At 37.8% G+C, this 11,213-nt stretch overlaps 1 protein-coding gene across 4 annotated transcripts in view; it reads left to right on the top strand.

The window, feature by feature from the left end:
* CRYZL1 (crystallin zeta like 1) overlaps nucleotides 1-11,213 on the top strand; it is a 35,115-nt gene that overhangs the window by 5,551 nt on the left and 18,351 nt on the right. For all 4 annotated transcript variants that reach the window (XM_024758180.1, XM_024758183.1, XM_024758182.1 and 1 more), the window contains exons 2-5: nucleotides 3,651-3,722; nucleotides 5,347-5,424; nucleotides 7,706-7,778; nucleotides 10,817-10,861. In XM_024758180.1, the coding sequence (XP_024613948.1) occupies nucleotides 3,651-3,722; nucleotides 5,347-5,424; nucleotides 7,706-7,778; nucleotides 10,817-10,861 (268 nt within the window). The remainder of the gene's footprint in view (nucleotides 1-3,650; nucleotides 3,723-5,346; nucleotides 5,425-7,705; nucleotides 7,779-10,816; nucleotides 10,862-11,213) is intronic.

The raw sequence follows: 11,213 nt of genomic DNA, 5'->3' as shown, positions 1-11,213 counted from the left end.
CAGCATGTGAGATGTTCCCAGACCGGGGCACGAACCCGTGTCCCCTGCATCGGCAGGTGGACTCTCAACCACTGCACCACCAGGGAGGCCCCGTAGCGCTTCTTTGATAAAGGAAAGCTTACAGTAGAATATATAATTTTGAGGTTGCATAACATTCATCCTTGGAAATGGCATGATAAATAGTATACATTTAATTTATACTTTTATGAGGTGTTCAGTTATTTTATTTTCTGTATGCAAATATCTTTACATTCAATAAAAATTTTGTTAAATAGTGGACTAAGTGTTCCATTTAATCTGGACCAGTGCCTAAGAAACTTAGTGGGACTTGAATATCATCCATTCTACCATTTTTTCCCTGTTAAGAACTTAGTATTGGGACTTCCCTGGTGGCGCAGTGGTTAAGAATCCACCTGCCAGTGCAGGAGACACGGCTTTGAGCCCTGGTCTGGGAAGATCCCACATGCCACAGAGCAACTAAGCCCGTGTGCCACAACTACTGAGCCTGTCCTCTAGAGCCTGAGAGCCACAGTTGCTGAGCCCGCCTGCCACAGCTACTGAAGCCTGTGCGCCTAGAGCACATGCTCTGCAACAAGAGAAGCCACCGCAATGAGAAGCCCATGCACCGCAACGAAGAGTAACCCCACTCGCTGCAACTAGAGAAAGCCCTTGTGCAGCAACGAAGACCCAACGCAGCCTAAATTAATTAATTAATTAATTATTTTTTTAAAAAGCGCTTAGTACTCATTTTTGGGGTTGCAAAACAAGTAATAGTTCCTCAATTTTCTTCTGGCCACTTTTGTAAAAACACTTCTCTTTCTTCACTTTGTAACTTGGAGGGGTTTTTTTGCTCCCACATGTTTTCTTATTGGACCAACTAAACATTACTTTTTTCTACCAGCCAGATTGATTGTAATCTAATTTGGAGGAACTATTTAGGACAATCAGACCAAAAATACTGGTAGTATTATGTATATAACAGTTGTCTTAAGGGACACTAGGGGTTCACACAAACAGCTTCCAGGGTCTTTGAAACTGGAGGTGCATACAGTATGAGATCCATGTGACTGCTGATCTGGGAGACATGCCGTATGTTCTCAGATGCAATGGGCAGGGAAGACAGTGGCTTCCAGAATTACAAAGGGAGACACTTTGAAATCGAGGTGTTGATGTGTAATTATTCATTTCTCAAAAAGGCAACTCCAGTAGCTCCAGACTGAGTAGGAGCAGAGGTTTATTTACTTCGTAATAAGGAATATTGATTCTTCGAAGCAATAGCTGGGAAAACCCACTAGTTAGTGAGTGAATAAAGCAAGGCTTTGTTTGTTAGTATGTAACAATGAAATCTAGAAGCATGGGACAGATGGGGTAGATTGCAAGTCACTGGGAGGTGATTTCAGATAGGGAGTAGGACTTGAGCTTTACTTACTTCACAGAATCTATAGCGTAAGTACTGTGCAGTCTCAGAGAGCAGGCAGTGCCTTGGAGCCCTGAGACAGCGGTGGCCATATGGTGTGAAGTCATGCTGACTAGATCAGACAGGGTATGTGTTGGAAAAATGGGGGGAGTAAGGTAGACTAGGGACAGTGGGTATGCATCTAGACAGCCTTGACAACTAGGCAGAAGAGCTTAGATTTCTATAAAAGGGAATGCATAGCTGCTGTTCTGTGCTTAGGTTCTTCCCCTCTCCCCTCCACCCCAGCAAACATATTGATGTATGTACACGCACACACACCCACCCCAGAGGGCTTCTCCAACCAGAGGGCTAGACTTAATTTAATCTTCCTACCTGGCTCTTCTTTTCTTTATATACTTTGTTGATAGATGCTACATACATAATTTCTATAAATGTCTGGAATGTGTACTCATTTCTCTTAGTTACAGCATTTGATTATTACCTTCTAGAAAGCAACCATTACTGAACTGCTCAGGAAAAATCCACTATACAGATCCATTAGATCCACTAAGATTCTGCTTTCAGGGCTGGCTTCATGAGCACGGGACCTATGTAGTCACAATGGACCTCACACTCAGAAGGGACTCAGGCTTGGTTTAAATGCTTGGCTGTCACCATCTTGAAATTTTAATAATTTCTGGACAAGTTTCCCCACATTTTCATTTTTCAGTGAGCCTTACAAGTTGGGTTGCTAGTTCTGTCAACAAGCACTTAATTATCAATCCTAAACTAAAGGAGATAGGATTCTAGTTTTAAGTGATACATCTAACGTTAGCAGCTCAATAGAAAACCATTAAATATAATGGTTAAGAAAAATGACTTTGGAGTTGTTAGCACCTGATTTGTCTCAGCTGTAGCCCAGCGGGTGCTATGAGACCCCAGGTATGTGCCTTAGCCTCTGTAAGTCTCAGTTCGCTCATCCGTAAAATAAATTCAATAATACTGTACTACTTTCACCAAAAAATATGTACAAGAATGTTCTTAGCAGGATAATTTGTAAAAGCCTTAACTGGAAACAGTCAAATGTCTATCTTTAGTGGAATGGATAATAGTAATTTATTCATACCATATAACAATGGTATGAATGGTATGAATGGAATACCATATAATGAGAATGAATGAAATAAATACAACTACAGGCAACAGCATGAGTGAAATTCATAACACTGAGAGAAAGAAACTAAACATAAAGGAGCATGATTTCATTTATATAAGGTAAAAAACAGACAAAACTAACCTGCTCTTAAAACTCGGATATTGAGTGTCCTTAGGAGGGGAAAGTAGTGACTAGAAGGGGAACCAGGGAGCTTCTGGAGTTCTAGCGATGTGCTTCCTGCTATGATATGGCCACATACACTTTGTAAAATGCAGCAAGCTGTACACTTAGGATCTGTGAACTTTTCTATGTGTATTTTTTTTAGTTAATTTTTTTTTTGGTAAGTTTTCCTTTGCTTGTTTGTTTGGGTTTTTGGCGGCACCACGCAGCATATGGGATCTTAGTTCCCTGACCAGGGATCGAACCTGCACCCCCTGCATTGGAAGCACGGAGTCTTAACCACTGGACTGCCAGGGAAGCCCTTCTATGTGTATTTTATACAGTACTTCTATAAAATTTACATTTAAAAAATAGTCTTGTCATACAATTACTATGAACATTAAAGAAACGGCTGTGAATCCTTAGAGGTGCTTCAAGAAGTCTGCAGAATACAGGTTTAAATACTTCCATTAAATGGCTTATAAACTGATACAGAAGAATTAGGGGTACAGTTTCAATGAGTGTCTTGATTGTCCACTTTTTCCTTTTTTAATGGTCTTTTTTAAGACTTTGAAAGCCCTTTCGTTGACACCTTTGGTTATTAAAATTGAGCCCTCTGGCCTGCATAAGGTTTTTTTTATTTTTTCAAGTACATCTCAAACTTTTTATTGAACAGTAAAGTGGAGTTAAGCACATGCTCACCTTTGTGTGAAAGGTTGAACTATAAGCCCATTCTCAAATGCGTACCAGAGATTGTTGCATACTATCTTGTTTGATTGCTTTCAAGAACTATTACCTGAATTCATTTGAAGACAACACTTAGAGTTGTCATTTTATCCTTTGCCAGCACTATTTTTCAATTTTTACTTTCATTTGATCTGGAAGACGTTTTGTTGATTAGTTTATTTCATGTATATTTTTTCTTTTTTTTGTTTTTAGGTGACTATGAAAGGCTTATATTTTCAACAGAGTTCTACAAGTGAAGAAATAACATTTGTGTTCCAAGAAAGGGTAAGAAAAATTGTTTAATCGTTAAATGAAAGAAGATAGTGTATTTTCCATATGTGACAGACCCAGTTTTAAATGGCCTGTTACAAATTATTTTGAGTTGAACTAAATGAGTGAAAATTACTTAAGTGAAACCCTATAAATTAATCTTATGTGAAAACAGTGGTCCATATTGTGGTATAACTATATTTTTTAGAAAAGTTGCTACAAAAGAGTTTTTAGTTCCTCAGGGTGGTGGCATAAAAGATATTAGGAAAACAGAACAACTTCAGTAGTCTTATGTGTTGCAAAATTAACCCAGTTTATTCTGAAGACCACAGTAAAGTGAGTTTTCAGATTGTAGGCATATTTCAGAAAATACTTTCTCTCATATTGGGAAATGAAAGAGGTGGAAAAGCGTTGTTTTTCCCACTAACTTCTGAGCTGTGCGAAGTTACCTCGTTCACTAAGCCTTAAATGGTTTCCAGTTTTTTACCACTTTAAGCATAGATAGTAGAATTTTCATACATTGGTGACTGAAAGGTTTGTGGCAGGCCAGAGTCATTATCGCACTGTAAATTTAGGGATGAAAACTAAGTGCTCTATGTGTTTCATAGTAGTAATAAGAATTTCCGGCTCATGAACACAATCCAGTTTTTCTGTGTTATCTTTCTACAGCTCCAAAATCATTTAAGTTAGGAGTCTAAACCTCAGACAGGTTGGTTTCTACCATTGGGTCAGGATGAAAGGTCTAAAGTTTTGATTGGCTCTCAGGAGCAATCATCACCAGGTTCACACAATCATGAGTAAAATCCACAAATTCATCGATATTGTTGAATATATTCGTGTTATCACCAAATATTATCAAATCTGAGTTTTAAAAAGGGATAGCCCAGAGTACTGTGTTCATATCAAATTAAACACAGTGATCCCTTTGATAGAACACAGGAGGCACTGTGCAAAGTAGCTGTTCTAGCCAACTTTTGATCTAATATTGGGGCATATCAAGGGTTGAAGAAAGCATTTTAATTATTGGTGTCATTGGTGGATGACATTGAGTACCTGAGTCTGAAATATCTTTGCCTTTGAAGTTATATCTAGCTGTGGAATATGAGGAATAATTAAGTTCCATTAAATTTGTATTTTGACCCCAGAGTGCCATGGGGCATGCTGAAATGTCCAAAAAGATGTTAAATAGGCAGAGATTAATAAATGACACTAATGAACTATATTTATAGCATTAAGAAAACTCCATAATCAGTACGGTGTATATATTATGTGTATGTGTTTAAGGCTATCCCTGCATGAAGATTTGATGCTTTGAGATTATTTAAATTAAAATGAGGTACAGTATTTGTTGCTCTACTTCGTTATCCTGTGTTCATTGCCTACACATATATCCCTGTCAGTATCTTAGGTACCTTTTCAAAATATGTACCCTAACTAAGGCTTTTTTAAAATTTTTACCCCGAAATTCCCTATATTCTTTTGTATTATATACTATAGGATAATTGCTTGTACCTTTTTCAGTTAAGTTAGGTGTAAGATTTGGAGTCTGTTTGATTTTGTTCGATTATGTGTGAAAATTTTTGCGACATGAAGGCATATTCTCAAAGGAATGTGTAATGATTTTATTATTTGGTTCTAGGAAAATCTTCCTGTTACAGAGGATAACTATGTGAAGCTTCAAGTTAAAGCTTGTGCTCTGAGCCAGATAAATACAAAGGTATAAATCCAAAGGTATTGGTGCTTTTATTTTGGCCAAAAGTCAAATGAGAGTTTCACAATATATTTAGCGTACAAAAATTATAATAATAACAACTGACTTCTGAGTACAAAGAAATTATCATTCTTAGAAGAATAGAACAGCTAGGAAAAAATTAAATGTTCATTTGTGTATTTCTATATTAAGGTAAATTATTAGCCTAATTGAAGTCATGCATTTTATATTATTATATGAAAATATTTTATAAACTCCTTTACATTGTGAAAAGCTGAGAATTTATAATTACTAAGGCCTATAATCAAGGAAGAAGTGAGTGTTTAAATATAGTAAAAATAGAAACTAGAAACCTAAAATTAATTTATTAAGTCACTAGTCTGTAGATATTTCTAGTCAGTGTCTTGATAGGGTTCATATTCTTCTTGTCATTTCTCTTTGTCTCTCTCTCTCATACACCACCTCACACCACCCCACAGTAATCTTCCATTATTGACCACGAAGTACATGGAAAGTCTTCAAATGATAAATAAATAAAGTATGGTTAAATGTGCCATGATAAATAGAGCAGGCCCATTTACTCAGTTTTATAAAGATGAATATTATAGTTTTATTGGACCCTTAACTTACTGGCTTATAATGTCAGCATAACTTCTAGGGATCTAAAAGTTTTCTTCAGTAAAGTCACATTTAGGGAAGCTACAGAACAAAGGTATAGGCTTCCACTGGGCAATTCTGTAACATGAGCATGACTTGAGAAGTGAATTAGTGAGATGCCCTGAAGTCCTTTCACTGCGAATAATCTACTGTTCCTTATCTGGAGAGATCTGTGTTCAGCCCTTCCAAGATGTTCTTTTTAAAACTACAAAAAATCCATTCAAATGCTGGTCTAGGAAATTATCTCCATGTCTAACAGAAAGAAATGGTAAATTACAGTGAGATAAATTTGATTTTACAACAACTATTAATCATAATGATTATGAAAACTGTAGGAATGTGAGAAGATGCTTATGGTAAGTGAAGGAGAACAGGGTGCAATTGCCATAACCATGATTTTAGCTCTGCATAAAAAATAAACACTGTAAAACACCGAGTATTTCTGTAAGAACGTTGTGTGAACATCTTAGGAAAAGGGTAAAGTTCCACATTGAGAAAGAGACTTTTCTGGCAATGACGTATGTATAGGAGATCAAAGAATTGAAAAATAAGGGAAAATATACAAGAAAATTATTTCAATTTCTTTTTACTTACTGTTCCTAAAATATTAACATATCTACAAATATGTTCAGCATCTCTAGTATTATTATAAAAGTATAGTAACTTTTATACTTTTAGAAAAGTATAAAAGGAACTTAAACTACAGGCTTATCTGTGTACCCTCTTATCACTTTAAAAATCAAATGCTGAATGTGGTCAGAATCTAACAACATACTAATCTCTCAAAAATAAGTAATTTGGACTTCCCTGGTAGTCAGTGGTTAAGAATCCTCCCACCAGTGCAGGGGACACGGGTTCGATCCCTGGTCCGGGAAGATCCCGCATGCCGCGAACCAACTAAGCCCGTGCGCCACAACTACTGAGCCTGCGCTCTAGAGCCCGTGAGCCACAACTACTGAGCCCAACTGCCACAACTACTGAAGCCCGTGCACCTAGAGCCCGTGGCTCCACAACAAGAGAAGCCATCGCAATGAGAAGCCCGCGCACCGCAATGAAGAGTAGCCCCCACTCGCCACAACTAGAGAAAGCCTGCGCACACCAACAAAGACCCAGTGCAGCCAAAAATTAATTAATTTAATAAACAAATGAAAAATAAATAAATAATTTATCCTTTAAAAGAAGAAACTCCAGCCTGAGATTATGTCGCAGTTTCCCTGTGTATATCCATCACTACTTCTCACCTACTCCCTAACCCAAGGCTTGTGAGAAACACTCAAACCCACCCCACCCAAATGAGGTGACCGGTACAAAGTGTTTAGCCAACTGAGAATTGTTCTGGCTATAATTTCCCTTCATATTTGGCAGAATAAAGATGTTAAAGTATGTTGATGGTGGTTTGAATGGTAATACTCATACCTAAGCCCTAACGTCCACTAATTCCTCAGCAAACTTGGTTTCCTACTCTATAGAGGAACCTGTTTTGTGAAGTTACTTGCTTTTTGTCTTGACGCCAAAAATGGAGTCATATTTGCTTTTTATCTGGTTTGGTTTTTGCTCCTGCTTTCCTCATGTATGAAAAGAGGTTCGGATTTATTCTTGACAATAAATTCAAGCCTTTGTCATTATTTAGCTTCTAACAGAAATGAAGATGGAGAAGGATTTCTTTCCTGTTGGGAGAGAAGTTGCTGGAATTGTGTTAGATGGTAAGTTTACAGATATAAGTATCTGTATTCCTTTTCTAAGGTAAAAGAAATTAAATGGTAGCTAATTGGTTTACTGACACATAAAATTATACACACTTCTTCAAATACAAAAGTTAATTATGCAGAAGTGTTTTCCCTTTTTTTAATTAAAAAGAAAACTAGAACAATATTGGTATTTTATAATTGAAGAGCTTATTACAGTTTAGTAAATATTTAGAGATTATGTATTTAAATCCATGAGTAATCACATTGAATAGAATGACCAGTATTGTCCTTTTTATGGTATTTGCAGACCAGCATAAATTACTTGTGTAAGTTGGCTTTGGGCCAAAATTTATATAATGGTCAGTAACTACATTCACATTAAATTTTTAAAGTATGCCTAAAATGGAGTATTTAAAAGGTAAACAGTTTGCTCATCTGAAATTGGTTCTGGGGAGAAATAACCAGTAACATTTTATGATTGCCTTAAATAAAGAAAAATTTTAGTAAATAATGGTCTTAACATGCAGAACAGTAAGCCTAAGTACTTGAAATAATTTCTGAATAAACGTAGTGTTCATATTTTCTGCTAGTAGTTCATGATCAGTCAGTTTATGGTTGCTCTTCTTGCATATGTGAGTGGATGAATGAGCATTATCACGTGGGTTAGACTATTTGAATTTCACCTGTAAGTTTAGTCTGTAATACATCTGATACTCTTAATGTAATCTTCTAACATAACTAAATCATAATTTTATTTCCTCTCCTTTCTTCTGCTTGGATTGTACGAAAATAAAAATAAGAATTATAATAGCCAGAAGATGATCAATTATTCATTCATTCATTTATTTATTTATTCATCATTTAATGAGCACTTGCAAAGTGCTTGGAATGTGAAGATAAATAAGACAGTCCCTGCCCTCCAAGAGTTCACAGTCTAGGGGAGAGGCAGACAAACACATATAGGCAGATTCATTCTGAAAGCTCCAAGGAGAGGTGCCCAACCAGCCAGCAGAAACAGGAAAGGCTTCTTGGAGTAAGTTAACCAGACAGTAAGGGGTGGGCAGGAGGAGAATTCTTCTCCAAGAATCACGCTCAGCAGAGAAGATAGCGTGAGCAAAGACGCAGAAGCAGGTAATAACGTGATGTATGTAAGAATTATGGAGTTTGGTGTTACTAGAGCAAAATTAAGTTCTGGGCATGAGTCATAGGCAAGGTACTTGGCAGAAAAAAACCACTGTGTCAAGAAAATTCTCCTTCAGAGATCACAGAATAAAAGATATTGAACAGAATCTTTTCATGATGATAGGAACACTGATTCCTTCCCCCACAAAACATGAGACAAGAGGGTAGGCAAGGGCCAGACTCATGATGAGCCTCCTATCTCAGATTGGGTTGTAGAGAGAGTATTAGAGTGGCCATAAGAAGGGTGGATTTGAAGCAAACCAGGCTGTAGGCAAGAGGACTGTTTGGGTAGTAGACCAACAGGCAAGAAACGGCATGATGGCGCACTGGTGGCGCAGTGGTTAAGAATCCGCCTGCCAGTGCAGAGGACACAGGTTCGAGCCCTGGTCCGGGAAGATCCCACATGTCACGGAGCAACTGAGCCACAGCTACTAAGCCCGTGAGCCACAGCTACTGAGCCTGCGCTCTAGAGCCCACATGCCACAAATACTGAGCCCACATGCCACAAATACTGAAGCCCGTGCGCCTAGAGCCCATGCTCCGCAACAAGAGAAGCCATTGCAATGAGAAGCCCGCGCACCACAACGAATAGTGGCCCCTACTCGCCACAACTAGAGAAAGCCCACGTGCAGCACTGAAGACTCAATGCAGCCAAAAGTAAATAATTAATTAAAAACAACCATAACCTAGACAGTGGCGGCAGACGTAGTGAATGTATTCAAGAAGTAGTAAAGCCAGCAGAACTTAATAATTGACTGGAACAGGGAAATTAAAAACAGGTAAAAGCAGGAAATGATTTACAAGATTCTGGTTACATTCGAAAGTTCTCAGCTTATAGGTTGTGTTTGAAACTATAGAAGGGTGATGAGTTCATCCAGGGAGAGAGTTGAGATGAAGGAGACACAGCATGGAACCCTTGGCAATGCCACTGTTTGAAGGACAATTAAGAGGAGTATGAAGGAAGCCAAGAAAAAAGGATCAGGGTGATTTCCGGTAGACAAGAATCCTCAGCAGGAGGGAAAAAGAAAAGTACAGAAGCCAAAATTATTGGGGGATAATGGCACAGAAGAGATCCAAAGAAGCAGCAAACTGGGGCCCTTTTGCAGACAGAGCCAGCCTGAGGTGCCACTTCCAGATTTCAGGCTCTACCTTACTTCACTGCTGCATCTCAGTTTCCTTGTCTGTTAAATAGGAGTAATAATAGGTACTTAATGGGTATGCCATGAAGATTAAATGTGATAACACGGTAAAATGCTGGGCACAAGTAGGCCTTCATGGAGGTTTGGGTTTTTTCCTCCCATTTTCTTTTGTAACCATTTGAACAAAAATATTCTAAAGGATTGACTGATGGTATAGGACTTTTCTCTACACACAAAGAGAAAATGTAACTATCACTTCTGTATAGTCCCCAAAATTTCTTGCCACCATTCTGAACTTATTTCCATAATCCCAAATCAAAGTAGTTTATATGTGATTCTAACCAGAATTCCCACTGTGCGTCAGAGATTTTACAACTCAAACAATGACAGATTGGACGAGCCTCAGGAGGGGTGGAACCCAGTGTACCCAATGTCATCATCATAAGAGCTGTGGAGTGGATTATTTTCCTTTATTCCTTCATCCTTAGCTGAACAGAGAGATATCCTGCTCCACGGTGTCAACAACCACATGGCCCAGATATTGGAGAAAATCCAGATTTGAGATGTTCTTTCCTACTGTCCTTACAGACTATCAAAATGTCCTAGAAGTTCTTGACTTTTTCTCTGAGTTAGTGACTTTTTATTAATCCATGGCTTTTAAAATTTATTTTAATCGTTCAGTTATATTTAATAACCTCAAAATAATGATTATTAATTTTCTCCACTCTTTAGTTGGAAGCAAGGTATCATTCTTTCAACCAGGTGATGAAGTAGCTGGTAAGTTATAGGTCCTAGTCCTATTTCAAGTCGTCTGTCTTACTGTTGTTTCTTTTTCTTTTTTTCTATACAATTGCTGATGCTTAGTGTGACCTTTCTTCGTATACAAGTACTTACCTAAGTTTTGGAATTTACTCTCAAATATCCATTGATGAAGAGAATTGGGAGTTTGATCACAATAGCAGAACATTTAAAACTTTTCAATATTTGTAGATACGATAGAAAGATGACCATAGTTGTTACTGTCCCTGGCGCAGCCCTTCACTGGCAGGACCCCGGTCTATAGTTAGACTGAAGACTCCAGAGAAAAGAAAAGTCACAGTCCATATGCTTGAAGACTACTGACTGACTT

The sequence above is a fragment of the Neophocaena asiaeorientalis genome, unplaced genomic scaffold (genome assembly GCF_003031525.2).
Source record: "Neophocaena asiaeorientalis asiaeorientalis breed wild unplaced genomic scaffold, Neophocaena_asiaeorientalis_V1.1 scaffold45, whole genome shotgun sequence".
Classification (NCBI taxonomy): domain Eukaryota; kingdom Metazoa; phylum Chordata; class Mammalia; order Artiodactyla; family Phocoenidae; genus Neophocaena; species Neophocaena asiaeorientalis.
This window is presented reverse-complemented; position numbering and strand designations above follow the sequence as displayed.